Source organism: Macaca mulatta, chromosome 20 (assembly GCF_049350105.2).
Source record: "Macaca mulatta isolate MMU2019108-1 chromosome 20, T2T-MMU8v2.0, whole genome shotgun sequence".
NCBI lineage: Eukaryota > Metazoa > Chordata > Mammalia > Primates > Cercopithecidae > Macaca > Macaca mulatta.
In genome coordinates this window covers 62,347,160-62,366,395 of record NC_133425.1, presented here as the reverse complement: position 1 = coordinate 62,366,395, position 19,236 = coordinate 62,347,160, and the positions used below count along the sequence as shown (strand labels likewise).

Here is a 19,236-nt window from a genome sequence, read left to right as displayed (position 1 = left end):
AGTTTCCCCCAATTACTGCACGGACAGAGGGCGAACTGGCAAGCTAGCGGGGCTGCTCTTCCGGCCGACGGGGCTCGAGAGCCCCAGACCCTCGGGTACCGAGACCGCCTTCGCCCCGGCGTACCGGCGACGCGTGCGCAGTGCAGTGAGGCGCCCCCTGCAGGCGGCGCGCAGGGGGCGGTAGCGGCTGAGGGGCGCTCAGTGCGCCTGCGCGCTTGTGGAGCTGGTGGCGGCGGTCCGCTGGGGCTCCGCTGTTCTCCGCGCTGCGGGCGCGGCCATGGCGCAGCCGGGGAAGCTGCTCAAGGAGCAGAAGTACGACCGGCAGCTGAGGTGAGCCGAGGCTCACCGAGCCGAGGGTGGGCCGGCGGGCTTCCCAGCGGCCGGGCCGGGCCTAAGGGCGCGGGCGGCGTGGTCGGGCCTCCCTCAGGCCTTCTTCCAGGCTGGGCCGGGCTGTGCGGGGCGCGGGAAGCCGGCGCCCGGGGCTCCCACCCTGGGCCAGAGGTCCTCCGCGAAGGCTGGGACCCTTTCCCCCGCCACGCGGTGTGCGGTTCGGGGGGCCGCGGTCCCCAGCGCCAGCCGGGTCGCTAAGGCGGCTGCCAGCTCCGCCTCGCTGCGCCCGGGCTCCTCGTTTTCCGAATGGGGAGGCCCGGAGCGCACCCCATCCCGGCCGCGAGGGCGGCACAGAGGGTTAGGTTTTGTTCTCAGCCGGGGCTGTCCAATGGAAATAAAATGCTAGTCTCATGTGAGCCGCAAATGTAATTATAAATTTTCTAGTAACCACACTAAAGGTAAAATGAAACAGGTGAAATTGATTTTTAAATACCGTTTAATCCAATATGTCCAAAACATTACTGTTTCAACACTATCAATATAAAAAGTTATTGAGATATTTTACTTAAATTTTTATTTCAAATTTTTTTTTTTTTTTTTTTTTTTGGGTAGAAACGAGGTTTTCGCCACCTTGCCCAAGCTGGTCATGGGTATTTTCCTTTTTAAAACTGCCTTAGAGGACCGGCACAGTGACTCATGCCTGTAATCAGCACTTTGGGAGGCCGAGGCAGGCGGATCACCTGAGGTCAGGAGTTCGATACCAGCCTGGGCAACATGGTGAAACCCTGTTTCTATTTAAAAATTCAAAAATTAGCTGGGCGTGGTGGGGCGCGCCTGTAATCCTAGTTACTCTGGAAGCTGAGGCTGGAGAATCGCTTGAATCCAGGAGGTGTAGGTTTCAGTGAGCCGAGATCGTGCCACTGCACTCCAGCCTGGGTGACAGAGCGAGACTCTGTCAAAAAAAGCCCCCCCAAAACTGTCTTAGAAATACTGTATTTTACACTTAACAGCACATCTCAGTTAACACTAGCCTCGCTGCTTGTGCTCAGTAGTACATGTGGCTAGCAGCTACCTTAATGGACAGTGCAGGCCTAAGTCATCAGAAGGGTCCTTGGGTACTTCCCCACCCTTGCCTTTTCTCCTTGCACTCCCCATTCCTTGTTTATTGAGCGTCTTCTATGTCTTGAGGCTGTGGAGATAAAGCGGCTTGGCTTTCCTCCTTCCTGGAGCCTCTGAGATAACAGAAGTTATATGTCCCCAAGGACTGGAGCTTCTATTTGCGCCACTAGCCTAGTGCTGTATTAGAGGCTTTGGGCACTTAATTCTGAGAGCACCCTTGAAAGCAGCCATTTCCTGTGCCTTACAGTTGGAGAAACTGAGTCTTGGAGAAGTTAGGTAACTTGCCCAGAATTCCCCATATCTTTGAGCCAGGAGGTAAACTCAGGCTCTTCTGGCTTTTTTGGAGGTACTCAGTTACATCCTGCTTCCAGGCTTTTAGGAAAAGAAACAAGGTAACAGTCCTTATAACCAACTTAGGTTTTCTTGTAAATTCTTGGAGTTCTTGTGTTTCTAATGCAGGTATAACTGTGCATGACAGAGCTGAGAAGATAGTTGAGGTTACTAAGCAACTCTAACAAAAGAGGATTTTTGCTGAGGGCATTCCATTTAAGTCCCAAACTTTACCTTTCATTGTGAGAACTGGTTTTGAAGTGTCAAAGGGAAGCAGTTAGAAGCAAAATCCAGCAGTCAATAAGCTCCGCCTGACTTCACCATAGTTGGGCCAGCAAGATAGTAGAGAGGACTGATTCACTTGGCCTCTTCTTGAAGCATGTTACTTAGAGACACACTAGGATTCTTTTTTTTTTTTTTTCTCCAGGGGCAAGGTCTCACTCTTTGACCCAGGCTAGAGTACAATGGCTAGAGTGCAGTGGCAGGAACACTGTTCACTGCAGCCTCAATTTCCTGGGCTCCAACGATCCTCCTGCCTCAGCCTCTTCAGTAGCTGGGACTACAGGCATGTGCCACCATGCTTGGCTAACTTTTTTAGAGATGGGGGTTTGCCCAGGCTGGTCTCGAACCCCTGCACTCAAGTGATCCTCCTGCCTCAGCCTCTCAAAGTGCTAGGATTACAGGCATGAGCCACAGCGCCTGGCCTCAGTATCCTTTTTGTTTTATTTTTGAGGTGGGTCTCAGTATGTTACCCAGGCTGGAGTGCAGTGGCTGTTCGCAGGTCTGATTATTGGCACACCACAGCCTTGATCTCATGGGCTGGAGTGATCCTCCTGCATCAGTCTCCCAAGCAGCTGGGATTACAGACACACACTGTCTCACCCTGCTTGAGATGCACCAGTATTTTTTTTCTTGAAATGGAGTCTCACTCTGTTGCGCAGGCTGGAGTGCAGTGGTGTGGTCTTGGCTCACTGCAATCTCTGCCTCCTGCGTTCATGTGATTCTCATGCCTCAGCCTCCCGAGTAGCTGGGATTACAGGTGCGCGCCACTGCGCCTGTCTAATTTTTGTATATTTAGTAGGCCAGCCTGGTCTCAAACTCCTGACCTCAGGTGATCTGCCTGCCTCGGCCTCCCAAAGTGCTGAGATTACAGGTGCGAGCCACCGCGCCCGGCCAAGATGCACCAGTATTCTTAAATTTACTCTCCAATGATCCAAGCATCTGTCAACCATGTATCTCAGGTGTCTTCTACATGCCATACTTTGATGGAGAAAACAGGCATTTACAGTCCATCTGGTTCTTCTAGACGATTCCTCCATACATTTGACAGCTGTCTGGGCCCTTACGAAGTGGAAAGATGGATGCTCAGCAAACAAAAACAAATGAAGCCAGGTGCAGTAGCTTGTGCCTGTAGTCCCAGCAACTCTAGAGGCTGAGGCGAGAGGAATGCTTGAACCCAGGAGTTCAAGACCAGTCTGGACAACATAGTAAGACCCTGTATCAAAAACAAACAAACAGAAAACACAGTTGCTTGACATACGCTCTGGAGGACATACTGGCTACATAACAAGGGGTAATCTGCTTTAGATCAGGTAACAGGGAAGGCACATTAATCATTCTATTAGAATGTACACTGGGTAATATACTTTAAAGCACTCCTGTAGAAGTTGATGTGAGGCTTTTCAGATGGTAATTCAGTTTTCTTGGTAAAGCTTTTGCAGAAGTCACAGTAATAAGCCCTGTATCGAGATCTTAAATGCATCTAACAAAATTTTTTTTTTTTTTTTTTGAGATGGAGTCTTGCTCTGTTGCCGGGGCTGGAGTGCAGTGGCGCGATCTCGGCTCACTGCAAGCTCCACCCCCCGGGTTCACACCATTCTCCTGCCTCAGCCTCCCGAGTAGCTGGGACTACAGGTTCCTGCCATCACGTCTGGCTAATTTTTTCTATTTTTTAGTAGAGATGGGGTTTCACCATGTTAAGTCAGGATGGTCTCTCGATCTCCTGACCTTGTGATCTGCCCGCCTTGGCTCCCAAAATGCTGGGATTACAGGCGTGAGCCACTGTGCCTGGCGCATCTAACATAATTTAAGAATAAATGAAATAGGGCTGGGCATGGTGGCTCATACCCATAATCCCAGCACTTTGGGAGGCCAAGTGAGCTGAGCTCACACCACTATACTCCACCCTGGGTGACAGAGCAAGACTCTATCTCAAAAAAAAAAAAAAAAAGAATAAATGAAATAGAAAACAGATGAGGTTTTAAGTCCAAAGACACTTTTTAAATGTTTGTTTGTTTGTTTGTTTGTTTTGAGACACAGTGTCACTCTTGTGCCCAGGCTGATAAGGAGCTGGAAGACCAAGTTTCTGTTTCTGATTTGACCCTCTCCCTCTTTCCCCCTAACCATTCAAGGCATCAACCTGAGTTCTAGATTACTGTATAATCACTATAGTAATATCTGTTCCTGTCTTACCTGTTTTCGGTGGTTATCACATCAGTCTATGCAAAGACAGTTTAAAGATCACCATTCAAATAAAGCTGTATTTTCATGGAAGTTTTAAAAACGTCAAATTTGTGTCTGTTTTATAGGTTGTGGGGTGATCATGGGCAAGAGGCTTTAGAATCTGCTCATGTTTGCCTAATAAATGCAACGGCCACAGGAACTGAAATTCTTAAAAACTTGGTACTACCAGGTAATGCAGTTTTGTGGTTGTGTTCTAAATATACTTCTTTAAGATTATGACCTAGAACTATATATTCCTGACTGACTCTGTTTTGGCTGTCAGGTATTGGTTCGTTTACAATTATTGATGGAAATCAGGTCAGCGGAGAAGATGCTGGAAACAAGTATGTTCTATTCTTTTCAAATATATACATGTTAAGGAAGGCAAGGCCTGAATCTTAGCTTCACCTCTTCAGTCAGGGTGACTCAACTTTCAGTGGAAATCATCCTTATGTTTGGGATTATGGTGAGGAGGAAGTGAGATAATATATGTAAAGTGCTAGTATAGCATCTGGCAAATAGGGCATTAATAAATGGTACCCATCATTACTGTCTTTATTGTTATTAATATAAAGGAGTAGTCATTATTCCTTTATTCATGGAATATGGGCACTTCCTAAGCTCTTGCATTGATTCATAGGTGTTAGCATATGATTAACAATAATACCTGTTGTTTGTGATGTCTTCTAGGCTTAGTCTAGGTGTGTCTCTCTTTACACTGTGTCTACAAAAATGCTGTTTTAAAGATGGCCTGTGTATTCTTTAAAGATTATATTTAGACTTTCAGAGCATGCCCAAATTTGGATTTAAAGCTCACCTTTTCAGGGACTTGAAGTCTGGTATCTCGCATTGTATTTGTCAGTAACAACAACAGTGAGTAAATATAAGGAAAACCAGCAATTAGTTCATATTTAGTTTTGATGCCTTTTCTTTGGATGGTAGTGCCAGTTTCTGCTAGGCACAGCACAGCTTTTTTATTGATATATACAAAGAAGTCTTGTTATCTTTGCTTACTTGGTTGGTTAGAGTAGAATATGATAAAAATAAGGTTTCTCCTTATGGAGCCAGTGAGCTTATACCAAAAAGTGGCATCCTGACTCTGATCAGCAGCCTCATATCTGGGCCTTGAGACACATCAAGGGTATGTGTGGGAGGAAGTCTGAACAAGTCTGTTACAGTTACGTGCAAAAACAAATGGTTCAATACACCGAGAGTGGTCTATGGAACACTGGTTCTAGGGAACGTTAAGAGCTGTTCAATGGGCCAATGGGTTCCACGGTCAAATTAGTTTGGGAAATGGATCAAATGAAGTTAAAATTTCTTTACCATAAGATTTTAGTATCACATGTATTGTGTGTATTATGAATTTCCAAGAAGGAAATATAGTATATGGTGTTTCTCAAACTGTTTTTTTTTTTTTTTTTGGAGACGGAGCCTTGCTCTGTCACTCAGGCTGGAGTGCAGTGGTGCGATCTTGGCTCACTGCAAGCTCCGCCTCCTGGGTTCACACCATTCTCCTGCCTCAGCCTTCTGAGTAGCCGGGACTACAGGCGCCCGCCACCACGCCCAGCTAATGTTTTCTATTTTTAATAGAGACGGGGTTTCACCGTGTTAGCCAGGATGGTCTCGATCTCCTGACTTCATGATCTGCCCGCCTCGGCCTCCCAAAGTGCTGGGATTACAGGCATGAGCTACTGCACCCGCCAGTGTTTCCCAAACGTTTTTTAGCCAAGGAACCCTTTTCTCTCAGAGGATCTTGTGAAATTCACATTCTGTGGTACACACTTTGGGAAAGAAACATTAATTTATTAGCCTATCTTTCTTTATAAGTTTCATCTGATTTTCTTCCACCAGGAAGGCTATTATAATCTGTAATCACAATATAGTTTGTTTTATACTATGAATGAAATATACATGCTATTACAATAACAACTTTTCCTTTATAGTCAGTAAACTTTACTTTTTTTTCCTTTGTTTTGTTCACTTTAGTTTCTTCCTTCAAAGAAGCAGTATTGGCAAGGTAAACAATTTGTTAGAGAATATAGTTGCATGTGAGCATCTAACGATGCCACTATGTTTTGATTGCTTGAAAAGCTTTTACTTTAAAAATGTGTATTATTTCTCTGAAAAAAAAGTTAACTAATTTTTCTCATCTTGTAAATCTTCATATGTTTGGTAGTTTAAAAACTTAGAAGTACTGTCTGTGTTTATACGTTGTATCCTGTATTAAAGCTAAATCTTGAGTAATGTTAATATTCAGAGGATGGATTCTGGTTAACAAATTTTTTTTTTTTTTTTTTTGAGACGGAGTCTTGCTCTGTCAGTCACCCAGGCTGGAGTGCAGTGGCGCAATCTCGGCTCACTGCAAGCTCTGCCTCCCGGATTCACGCCATTCTCCTGCCTTAGTCTCCTGAGTAGCTGGGACTACAGGCGCCCACCAACATGCCTGGCTAATTTTTTGTATTTTTAGTAGAGACGGGGTTTCACCGTGTTAGCCAGGATTGTTTTGATCTCCTGACCTCGTGATCCGCCTGCTTCAGCCTCCCAAAGTGCTGGGATTACAAGCGTGAGCCACCATGCCCGGCCTAAAAAAATCTTACCAAACCATAATAGGCAACTTAGTGAAATGACCGTTAGCTTAGTGATTAACCACTCTTGTACAGGATTATAGATGTGGGGGATTAGAGTGAGTCAGAACTTGATCCAGGATATCCCTGCCTGCTACCCAGAGTTTTTTGGTCATTTGCCTAATCAAAAAAGTAGAGTACAGATAATGTCATTTGAGAACTCTGGATGATGATGGTTTTGCTTTGTTTTAAGTAATATTCTGTTGAGTCTTAAACACTAGGGGAAGCAGAATTGGCTGGGAGCAGTGGCTCACGCCTGTAATCTCAGCACTTTGGGAGGTCAAGGCAGGAGGATTGCTTGAGGCCAGGAGTTCAAGACCAGCCTGGGCAACAACATGTCAAGACCCTGTCTCTACAAAATATCAAAAAAAAAAAAAAAATTAGCTGGTCATGGTAGCACATGCCTGTAGTCCCACCTACTTGGGAGGCTGAGGCAGGAGGGTTGCTTAAGCCTAGGAGTTCAAGGCTGCAGTGAGCTATGATCAGGCCACTATGCTTCAAACTGGACAACAGAACAAAAGCCTGTCTCTAAAAAGAAAAAAGAAGGGAAACAGAGTTGTCATACTTATGCATGAAATTTGGATAGTTTTACAGTATATTTGCCTGTTCCATAAATTGGGGGATTATATTGTGACCAAGTTTTTTCTAATTCAAGTTAAATGCTTTGTTTTTAAAAAGAACCGAGCTGAAGCTGCCATGGAATTCTTACAAGAATTAAATAGCGATGTCTCTGGAAGTTTTGTGGAAGAGGTATATATGTACACACATTGTTATGTCTGTGCTGAAATACAATTTTTTAAATAATTAAAAGCCCTAGAAATTTAGAATTTTGAATCTTTTCTTTTTTTTTTTTTTTTTTTTTGAGACGGAGTCTCACGCTGTTGCCCAGGCTGGAGTGCAGTGGCGCGATCTCGGCTCACTGCAAGCTCCGCCTCCTGGGTTCACACCATTCTCCTGCCTCAGCCTCCTGAGTAGCTGGGACTACAGGTGCCCGCCACCGCGCCTGGCTAATTTTTTGTATTTTTAGTAGAGACGGGGTTTCACTGTGGTCTCGATCTCCTGACCTTGTGATCCGCCCGCCTCGGCCTCCCAAAGTGCTGGGATTACAGGCTTGAGCCACCGCGCCCGGCCTGAATCTTTTCTTTTTTTTTTTGAGACGGAGTCTCACTCTGTCGCCCAGGCTGGAGTGCAGTGGCCTGATCTCAGCTCACTGCAAGCTCCGCCTCCCGGGTTTACGCCATTCTCTTACCTCAGCCTCCCGAGTAGCTGGGACTACAGGCGCCCGCCAACTCGCCCGGCTAGTTTTTTTGCATTTTTTAGTAGAGACAGGGTTTCACTGTGTTAGCCAGGATGGTCTCGATCTCCTGACCTTGTGATCCGCCCGTCTCGGCCTCCCAAAGTGCTGGGATTACAGGCTTGAGCCACCGCGCCCGGCCGAATCGTTTTTTTTTTTTTTTTTTTTTTGAGACGGAATCTCGCTCTGTCGCCCAGGCTGGAGTGCAGTGCCGCGATCTCGACTTACTGCAAGCTCCGCCTCCTGGGTTCATGCCATTCTTTTGCCTCAGCCTCCCAAGTAGCTGGGACTATAGGCGCCAGCCACCACTCCTGGCTAATTTTTTGTATTTTTAGTAGATATGAGTTTCACTGGGTTAGCCAGGATGGTCTCCATCTCCTGACCTCATGATCTGCCCTTCTCGGCCTCCCAAAGTGCTGGGATTACAGGCGTGAGCCACCGCGCTTGGCCAGAATTTTGAATCTTTGTGTCTTTTATGATTAGTTGAATTGGGTTTGTTGCCTCATTTGTTGTAAAATAGCTTAACTGTCTCTGCCATGTTTAATATGATCGTAAATTTTTTTTTTCTTTGCTGCCCTATTTAGAGTCCAGAAAACCTTCTAGACAACGATCCTTCATTTTTCTGTAGGTTTACTGTTGTGGTTGCAACTCAGCTTCCTGAAAGGTAAATTTTTTTTGTTAATATGTTTTTATTTTAATCTTATTAGATTTGCATTGTTTTATTTTCTTTGCACAGTCTATGATGATACGGTTTTTAAAATTCTTAAATTCTACAGAAACTTTAAATGTGAAACTTTTTTTTTTTTTTTTTTTTTGAGATGGAGTCTCACTCTGTCGTCCAGGCTGGAGTACAGTGGCATGATCTTGGCTCACTGCAAGCTCCGCCTCCCGAGTTCACACCATTCTCCTGCCTCAGCCTCCTGAGTAGCTGGGACTACAGGCGCCTGCCACCACTCCTGTCTACTTTTTTGTATTTTTATTAGAGACAGGGTTTCATTGTGTTAGCCAGGATGTTCTCGATCTCCTGACCTCATGATCTGCCCGCCTCGGCCTCCTAAAGTGCTGGGATTATAGGCGTGAGCCACTGTGCCCAGCCATAAATTTGAAACTCTTGACCAGGCATGGTGGCTCACACCTGTAATCCCAACACTTTGGGAGGCTGAGGAGGGTGGATTGCTTGAGCTCAGGAATTTGAGACTAGCCTGGGCAACATGGCAAAACCCCATCTCAACAAAAAATACAAAAATTAGCTGGGAGTGGTGGCGCATGTCTGTGGTCCCAGCTACTCTGGAGGCTGAGATGGGAGGATTGCTGGAGCCTGGGGAGTCGAGGCTGCAGTAAGCCATGATCATGCCACTCTACTCAGCCTAGGTGACGAAGTGAGACCTGGTCTCAAAAAAAGTAAATTTAATTGGGAGGCCAAGGCGGGCAGATCATGAGGTCAAGAGATCGAGACCATCCTGGCCAACATGGTGAAACCCCATCTCTACTAAAAATACAAAAATTAGCTGGGCGTGGTGGCGCACGCCTGTAGTCCCAGCTACTTGGGAAGCTGAGGCAGGAGAATCACTTGAATCAGGGAGGCGGAGCTTGCAGTGAGCCAAGATCATGCCACTGCACTCCAGTCCTGGTGACAGAGTGAGACTCTGTCTCAAAAATAAATAAATAAATAAAATAAATTTAAAAAAAATTCTTAGAAATCTTCCAACATTGAAAAGATGGGAAGATAAAAATACTGAAACTTTTTTTTTTATTATTATTCTTTAGACAGAGTCTTGCTCGGTTGCTCAGGCTGGAGTGCAGTGGCACAATCTTAGCTCAATCTTAGCACATTCTTGTGCCTCAGTCTCCCAAATAGCTGGGATTATAGGCAAGTGCTACCATGCCCAGCTAATTTTTGTATTTTTAGTAGAGACGAGGTTTCACCATGTTGGCCAGGCTGATCTCAAACTCCTGGCCTCAAGTGATCTGCCCGCCTCAGCCTCCCAAAGTCCTGGGATTACAGGCGTGGAGCCACCAAGCCCAGTCTTAGATGTGAAACTTTTGGAATATATTTAGAGCAATTAAACTGAACTTTTTTTTTTTTTGTTTTGTTTTGTTTTGTTTTTTTGTTTTGTTTTAGTGATTAAAAACTAGTTAGAATTGATTATTGAAGGCTGGGTGCAGTGACTCATGCCTGTAATTCCAGCAGTTTGGGAGGCTGAGACAGGTTCGGATCACTTGAGCGCAGGAGTTTAAGACCAGCCTGGGCAACATGGCAAAACCTTGTGTCTACAAAAAATACAAAATTTAGCCAGATGGTGTGCATGCTGTGGTCCCAGCTACTCAGAAGGCTGGGATGGGATAATCACTTGAGCTCGGGAGGTCAAGGCTGTAGTGAGCCATGATCATGCCACTGCACTCCAGCCTGGGCAACAGAGTGAGACCCTATCTTTAAAAAAAAAAAAAAAAAAAAGAGAGAATTGGTTATTGGAATTGTTGGGGGTGTATTTGTGGGTTTTATATTTTTTCTCTGTCATGGAAATGTTTAGAATTATCTTTCTTTAACGTTTCTCCTTAATATGGCAGACTAAGGTTTCACATCCCTCTTGTCCAAAAGATGTACTTTCTTTCATTGAGACTGCAACCTATGGAAATGCTTGCTTTTCAGTGTATTCTTGACCTGCTTATGTAAACGCAGTTATGTACCTTTGCATTTATTATTTAGTAAGAAAGTTGCTTTATTTTAAGACATTTTCATGTTTTGCATGTTCCCATGTTTGGCATATTTCCATTTGCTTATGTTCATATTTTGCCTTTTTTTTTTTTTTTTTTAACAGCACTTTACTACGCTTAGCAGATGTCCTCTGGAATTCCCAGATTCCTCTTTTGATCTGTAGGACATATGGACTAGTTGGTTATATGAGGATCATTATAAAAGAACATCCAGGTAAAATTGTTGAGCATATGGGCTTACTATTGGTTGCTTTAGCTATAATTTTAGAAACTTGACAATTTAGAAAGTCAATTTTAAATTACGAAGTAAATTTGTAGCAGCACATCTCTAGTTGCAGATTCAAAGTGGCAATCAGATTCAATAGGCTGCAATCTACTCTTTATGTAGCATTATAGAAGGATACAAAGCAGGACATATAACAGGTACAGCTTCTTCATCTTATTAGGAGATCCAGCAACTATGCAAGTACCCAGCTTCTTTTGCCCCCAACCCACATCAGGCATGTATGGCTGTGGAGAGCTAAGGAATGTGGGTCACTCTGACCCATGAAGTTACACCACCTTTCCCCTCTCCCGTCTTTTTTTTTTTTTTTTTTTTAAGACAGAGTTTCGCTCTTGTTGCCCAGACTGGAGTACAATGGCACAATCTTGGCTTACTGCAACCTCCACCTCCCGGGTTCAACTGATTCTCCTGCCTCAGCCTCCCAACTGGGATTACAGGCGCCCGCCACCATGCCCAGCTAATTTTTTGCATTTTTAGTAGAGACAGGGTTTCACCATGTTGGCCAGGCTGATCGAGAACTCCTGACCTCAGGTGATCCACCCGCCTTGGCCTCCCAAAGTACTGTTATTACAGGTGTGAGCCACTGCACCATGCCCCTCCCATCTTTTATTTCATCCTCATGCAGGCTTTAGGTTCTCTCAATTCAGGTGCAATTTCACACGACAAAGACATTTACATAACTACTGTTCCCAAGGAAACTGTTGTAGGAGACCAAAGTCGTTTATAGGCAGACCTCCATCAGCTGAGGGTTGATATAAGCCCTTTACTTATAAAATTTTAATCATCATAAAATTTTCATCCAGTATTCATACAATGCTCTTTATTTACTCAAGAAAGCATTTTTACTATGAGCCAAGCACTCTGTTAATGTGATGATAGCCATTGGTATTGGTAGTGTCACTGAGGAGTAATATCTGTGTGGGCAGTTAGGGAGTGCTTGTCAGGATAAGCTCTGGCTGCTGGTGGTAAGCCATTTAAGAGTTGAAAGTGGTGTCAACTGATGGGAGGGGACAAAAGAGTGGAAAGTGGGAGAGTGACCGGGTAAACATTTTATTTTAAATGGGTCACTCTGAAGTTGAGTAGAAAGTAAATGGATTTAAAGGGGCAAAGATTGGAGGCAGGGATTGCTGTTAGAAATTTCCAGTGGCCTAAGTAAGAGGCAGTGTGTTCTTTTTTCCAGTTTAGGGAAGAGAAGAAGAGGGGGTGAATAATAATAAAGGTTTGGCATTGCTAGTTATGTGCCTGCCTTTATAAGAATTATTTCATTTACTCTTTCCAAAACCTTTATAAGGTACAGATTGAGCATCATTAATCCAAAAATCCAAAATCAGAAATGCTCCAAAATGCAAAACTTTTTGAGCACTGATATGATATTCAAAGAAAACACTCATTGGAACATTTCTTCAGATTTTTGGGTTAGAGAGCTCATCTAGTATGTATTTGCAAATATACCAAAATCTCAGCAAAATCCAAAACACTTACGGTCCCAAGCATTTTGGATAGGAGAGATATACAGCCTATAGAACTTTAATATCTGCTTTTTATAGAAGATGCTGAGGCAATGAGAGATTAAATTTTTTGCCTAAGGTCACATAGTTAGCAAGTGACAAAACTGGGCCTACCTCTAAGCACTCACTGAAATTATACACTCTCCTGTACTCTCTCATGTGGACAGCAGTGTACAGAGTGAGATTAGGAAGTGGGGAGTTACTGATATTGGGGCCAAGGAAGCAAGAAGTGAAGGATGACCATCAGGTTTCTGGGGAAGAGTCTAGGTAGATGGTGATGCTGTCTATTAAAGACCACAAGAGGAGGGAGGATAGGTTGTTAGTTGCTATCTGTACATAGGTTTTGTCAATTTTGAGCTTTTCCAGTTAGAACAAATTCTGTTCTAAAGGAATCTTGTTTTACTTTTACTAAAACTTTATAGTTGACTTAAGATTTGTGCATTTTACTATGTGTAAATCGTACCTTAATAAAACAGTGAAAAAACCTGTGGGCCCTGTACCCATTTAAAAATTAAAGATTTCGTAAGTTTCTATAATTCAGTGTATTGTCATCAGTATTGCCAAATAATTAAGTTTATCTTTTGAGCTGGGCACAGTGGCTCACACCTGTAATCCAAGAACTTTGGAAGGCCGAGACAGGAGGAGCCCTTGAATCCAGGAGTTTGAGACTAGCCTGGGTGACATAGTGAGACCCCATCTGTACAAAAAAATTAAAAAATTAGTTGGGCACAGTGACACGAGACTGTAGTCCCACCTTCTCAGGAGGCTGAGGTGGGAGGATCCCTTCAGCCCAGGAGTTTCAGCAGTGAGCTATGGTTGTGCCACTGCACTTTAGCCTGGGTAATACAGCAAGATCCTATCTCTCTTTTTTTTTTTAAGTATTAAATTTATCCTTTTGAATTCTTTGTTTCACAGTAATAGAATCTCATCCAGATAATGCATTAGAGGATCTACGACTAGATAAGCCATTTCCTGAACTGAGAGAACATTTTCAGTCCTATGATTTGGATCATATGGAAAAAAAGGTTGGTAGTGTGTGTGACCTTACATTTACAGATAGACCTAAAACATTTTTTTTTTAACCTAAGGTTTTTGAATTACACCAAAGTGGGAAAATCCTATAAACCTCCATATTCCTGTCATCCAGATTACCCAATAACAATATTTTACCTTGTTTTCAACATATTAATTTTTCTCCAAAATTAAAATTTTTTGTTGAAGAAAAGTATGTATACTGAACATCTGTGTAATCACTACCCAGGTCAAGAAATTAGACATTAACCTATTCCAGGTGGGGAGATGGGGATGGTTAATGGGTACCAAAAAAATAATTGGAAAGAATGAATAAGATTTACTCCTTGAAAGCACAACAAGGTGACTATAGTTAATAATGACAACTTAGTTATACGTTTTAAAATAATTAAGAGTTTAATTGGATTATTTGTAACATAAAGGATAAACGCTTGAGGGGATAAATGCTATACAGATACCCCTCTCCATGATGTGCTTCACATTGCATACCTGTATCAAAGCATGTACCCCATAAATATATATACCTAAGTATCCACAAAAATTGAAAATAAAAAATTTTCAAACAGAAAACAGAAACAAAAAAATTCCAAGAAGTCCTCTTTATGGCCTTTTTCTAAACAAATAGAAATAATGACATAAAAATATAATTTAAAGAGTATATGTATTTTTGCCTACTTCCATATTAATTAACATGCAGTTGTTTATTTGGTTCATCAGAAAACAGAAAAGATCCTCCTTTCTTTAGGATTGGTGTCTGAAATTGAGATTTGAGCTGTGTCTTTGGGTGGCAGTCTCTGAGACTGTTTTGCTGGTATAAGGGGGACAATCATAGTATATACGTGACATACTAGGTATCTACCTCTAGAAGAATTTGTAAAGCAGTTTTTATTAACTCAGTTCATTTTCCTCTATTCATTACTCTGCATATATTAGGAGATCATAAATATTGTTGAATTTGTTGAAAACGAGATGGTACAGTGAAGAATTAATAATACCAATATTTTCTTTTATTTGTCTCTCATTTTTAGGACCACAGCCATACTCCATGGATTGTGATCATAGCTAAATATTTAGCACAGTGGTATAGTGAAGTATGTCCTTTTAAAAAAAAATTTCATATGCAACTGTATTTTCAGTTTCTTATAAAGGATTTCCTTGATGGGGAATGGGAGATTAATTTTTTTCCTTATGGGCTTGTATGGTAGGGCAAATGGATGCTTTTAAATTTAAATCCAGCAGTTCATCTTTTGATCCTGATAATTTTAATTAACAAAATGAAATTTGATGAATGTCATTATGAAACTGGCAGGGGGAAAGAATGTAGATAAATGGTCACAGTGTCTGTTTTCTATCAAGTGAGCCTCTGATTTCACAGAGAAATATATTTGTTGATGAAATCTTAGGTAGAGAATGGGGGACACTGTAGACTTTCAATTTCTGTATTTTGAGTTTTTAATAACTAGATTTTTAAAATTTTTAACCAATTTAGACAAATGGACGAATACCCAAAACATATAAAGAAAAAGAAGACTTCAGAGATTTGATTAGACAAGGTAATATTATGGGATATGATTAAATACTATATAAAGCTTGAAAAGCAAATTGCTAGAGGCAAGTGCTTATTGGATTTCTGTTGACACCTTTGTCAGATGATATCATCATGAGCTTTTATTTCACTTTCCCTCTGGAGAAGTTAAGAAGCCACGCCTTGTATAGTTTTAAGGACTAATGATAAGCCATATTTCTTCTTAAGATTCAATATTCTGCAGAATCTGACAAGGTTATTTTTATAATGGGGGAACAGAAGAGTGAAAAGAAAAGGGCTGTTGTTTGCTAACAATTTCCCATTAAAATAGGAATTCTAAAGAATGAAAATGGGGCTCCAGAAGATGAAGAGAATTTTGAAGAAGCCATTAAAAATGTGAACACAGCACTAAATACAACTCAGGTAATGAAAGAGTTGCTGAGGAATTCACATGAACAAGGTGTTTTCTAGAGTCCTTCACTATTAAATGGTTGATTACAATGATTTAAGTTCATGTTTTCTAAATGTATAGTTAGAAATAAATACAGGGCCGGGCATGGTGGTTCATCCTAGCACTTTGGGAGGCTGAGGCGGGCGGACCACCTGAGATCAGGAGTTTGAGACGAGCCTGGCCAACATAGCGAAACCGCGTCTCTACTAAAAATACAAAAATTAGCCGGGCATGGTGGAACATACCTGTAACCCCAGCTACTCGGGAGGCTGAGGCAGGAGAATCACTTGAACCCAGGAGGCAGACGTTACAGTGACCCAAGATTACACCACTGCACTCCAGCCTGGGCAACAGAGTAAGACTCCGCCTCAGGTGCCTTTGGTTTTGTTATGGCTTAGTTGTTGAAGTATGACCATTGAAGTTTTTGGGGAGCTTTGGAATAACACCTGGTAGTTTAAGTTAGAATTTTCTTGCAACTTAAAACAGCAAATATGCTGCCTTTCAAGTTAGGAAGGCACGTAAGATATTATTACCAACTTTTTGGAGACAACAAGGCAGCATTGCTTAGTGATTAAAAGTGTGCGCTGGCTGGGGCCAGGCGTGGTGGCTCACACCTGTAATCCCAACACGTTTGGGAGGCCGAGGAGGGCAGATCACATGAGGTCAGGAGTCCAAGACCAGCCTGGCCAACATAGTGAAACCCCATCTCTACTAAAAATACAAAAAATTAGCTGGGCATGGTGGTGGGCACCTGTAATCCCAGCTACTTGGGAGACAGGTTGCAGTGAGCTGAGATCTTGCCAGTGTACTCCAGCCTGGGCAACAAGAGTGAGACTCTGTCTCAAAAAAAAAAAAAAAAAAAAAAAGTGGTTGCCGGCCAGGTGTGGTGGCTCACACCTGTAATCCCGACACTTTGGGAGGCCAGGGCAGAAAAATTGCTTGAGCCCAGTTCAAGACCAGCCTGAACAACACAGGGAGATACGGTCTATACAAAAAATTTAAAAATTAGATGGGTGTGGTGGCATGCACCTATAGTCTCAGCTACTCTGAACCCTAAGATGGTGGGAGGATCGCTTGAGCCCTGGAGGTTGAGGCTGCAGTGAGCCATGATTGTGCCACTGCATTGCAGCCTAGGCAATGATATGAGACCCTGTGTCCATAAAAGTATGTGCTTTGTGAATCACTTTTCTGGGGTGATGAAAATTTTCTGTTTTAATTGGGGTTATGGTTAAAAATATGTATATATAGTTATCAAAATGCATTGAGTTGGACATTTAAAATCTCTGTATTTCACTGAATATAAAACCACAGTTGAAAAGAAAAGGTTCAATAGTTGGGGGACAGTAAGTTAAATAAACAGATAAAAATGCACCAGGTGCTATGAACAAAATTACAGCAGAACAAAGGGGCAGAGAGCATGTTGGGGACAAGGGAATCTGGGGTTGAGAGACAATTTTAGATAGGGAGCCAGGGAGACTTTCCAAGAGACGTTTAAGCAGAAGCCTGAGTGAAGTGACATGCAGAGGTCTGGGGGAAGAGCTTTTCAGTTGGAGGAAGTACATGTGCAAAGAAGTGGGAGGAAGCTTGACTTTTGTTCAAGCATCAGTAAGCAAGTCATCTCTAGCACAGTGTGATTGGAATGAAGTGAAAAAGGGGGGAAAGTGGTAGGAAGGATTTGAGTTTGGAGAGGCAGAAAGGACCAGATCATAAAGGTCTTGCAGGCTATTTAAGCATTTCGATCAGGGAAGTGGAGTGAGCTGCTTTATATTCTAAAAGACCATTCTGGCTTTGGTGAGGAGAACAGAATTGAGGGGACTGGGAATGGAAGCAGAGAGACCAGTTAGGAGGTACCACTGAGACATTTCATTTTTCCACGCAACAGTAGAATTAAAGCCTATGATTTGTATACTTTTTTTTTTTTTTTTGAGACAGGGTCTCACATTGTTGCCCAGGGTAGAGTGCAGTGATGCAATGACTGCTCACTGCAGCCTTGACCTCCTGGGTTCAAGTGATCCTCCCACCTCAGCCTCCCAAGTAGCTGGGACCACAAGCATGTGCCACCATGCCTAGCTAATTTACTTTTACATTTTGTATAGGCAGGGTCTCCCTGTTTTGTTTAGGTTGATCTCGAACTCCTGGCCTCAAGTGACCCTCGCACCTTGGCCTCCTAAATGCTGGGATTATAGGTGCGAGCCATCGTGCTTGGCTTTATACTCTTGATTAATGTATGAAGATTTTGCTAGCAATAAAATTACTTTATAGTTTTAGTGTTTTTCAGAGTGGTTGTCTCAGTGGTCACTAATTAGGGTGCAAGGGTTTCCAATTTTTGACAAGATGGAAAATCATGGAATACTACAAGTCTATAATCTATTTTGTCTTCAGATTTAACTATATAAAATCATTTACTGGGGCCCCTTCTTTACCCCATTTATGGTATAAGAGAATAGGTATTAAATGCTAGCAACAGTGGGCAGGAGAGGTCTTTCTTCCATTCTTTCTTTCCCCATCAAATCTTCATATGGTACTGATTCTAAATAAAATTGTAAACAAATCAGAAGTTTGTATTTGATTACAATTTGAGAATTCAAAGAATATATCTGAAGAAATAGCACTGAAAATAAAGATGGGCAAATTCTTAATACTGTGTAAGTAAATGTTTCATGTTCCTTTGTTAGATCCCAAGCAGTATTGAAGATATATTTAATGATGATCGCTGCATAAATATCACCAAACAGGTAACAACAACAAAAGTAAAAACATTGCTGTCTAAACCTTTGGGTCAAAGTAAAACGCCGCTTAATGTTAATTTTTTCTTATTCTTTTAGACTCCATCATTTTGGATTTTAGCTCGTGCCTTAAAGGAATTTGTGGCCAAAGAGGGTCAAGGAAATTTACCTGTTCGAGGCACAATCCCTGATATGATTGCAGATTCAGGCAAATATATAAAACTGCAAAACGTGTATGTCACTGTTTTCAAACTATGTAGTATACAAAGTCTGATTATATTAGAGATAAACATTTTATCATCCTATCAGAAATCAAATGAAAGTTTATTATAACCTCATTGCTTATAAATAAACTAGGCCAGCTGTAGTGGCTCATGCCTGTAATCCCAACACTTTGGGAGGCCAAGGTGGGAGAATTGCTTGAGTCCAGGAGTTTGAGACCATCCTGGGCAACAGTGAGACTTCCGTCTCTACAAATTGAAAAATTAGGTGGGCATGGTAGCATGTGCCTTTAATCTCAACTACTCGGGAGGCTGAGGCAGAAGGATCTCTTGAGCTCAGGAGTTTGAGGCTGCAGTGAGCCATGATCATGCCACTTCACTTCAGCCTGGGTGACAGAGCAAGACCCTGTTTCAAATAAATAAGTAAGTAAAAATAAGCTAAAGAACTTAGGCCAGGCTGGGCGCAGTGGCTCATGCCTGTAATCCCAGCACTTTGGGAGGCTGAGGTGGGCGGATCACAAGGTCAGGAGATTAAGACTATCCTGGCTAACACGGGAAAACCCGTCTCTACTA

General features: G+C 42.5%; 1 protein-coding gene across 13 annotated transcripts in view; it reads left to right on the top strand.

Annotated features, from left to right (window-relative positions):
* Window positions 1-200: 200 nt before the first annotated feature.
* Window positions 201-19,236, top strand: part of NAE1 (NEDD8 activating enzyme E1 subunit 1) — a 29,338-nt gene continuing 10,302 nt past the window's right edge. The window contains exons 1-14 of one of the 13 annotated variants that reach the window (XM_077983460.1): window positions 201-330; window positions 3,086-3,171; window positions 4,368-4,471; window positions 4,565-4,625; window positions 6,271-6,301; window positions 7,587-7,658; window positions 8,787-8,866; window positions 11,022-11,131; window positions 13,624-13,733; window positions 14,769-14,831; window positions 15,230-15,293; window positions 15,597-15,688; window positions 18,392-18,451; window positions 18,542-18,675. In XM_077983460.1, coding sequence (XP_077839586.1) covers window positions 3,137-3,171; window positions 4,368-4,471; window positions 4,565-4,625; window positions 6,271-6,301; window positions 7,587-7,658; window positions 8,787-8,866; window positions 11,022-11,131; window positions 13,624-13,733; window positions 14,769-14,831; window positions 15,230-15,293; window positions 15,597-15,688; window positions 18,392-18,451; window positions 18,542-18,675 — 1,016 coding nt within the window. In that variant the 5' untranslated portion in view covers window positions 201-330; window positions 3,086-3,136. 13 annotated transcript variants of the gene reach the window in all.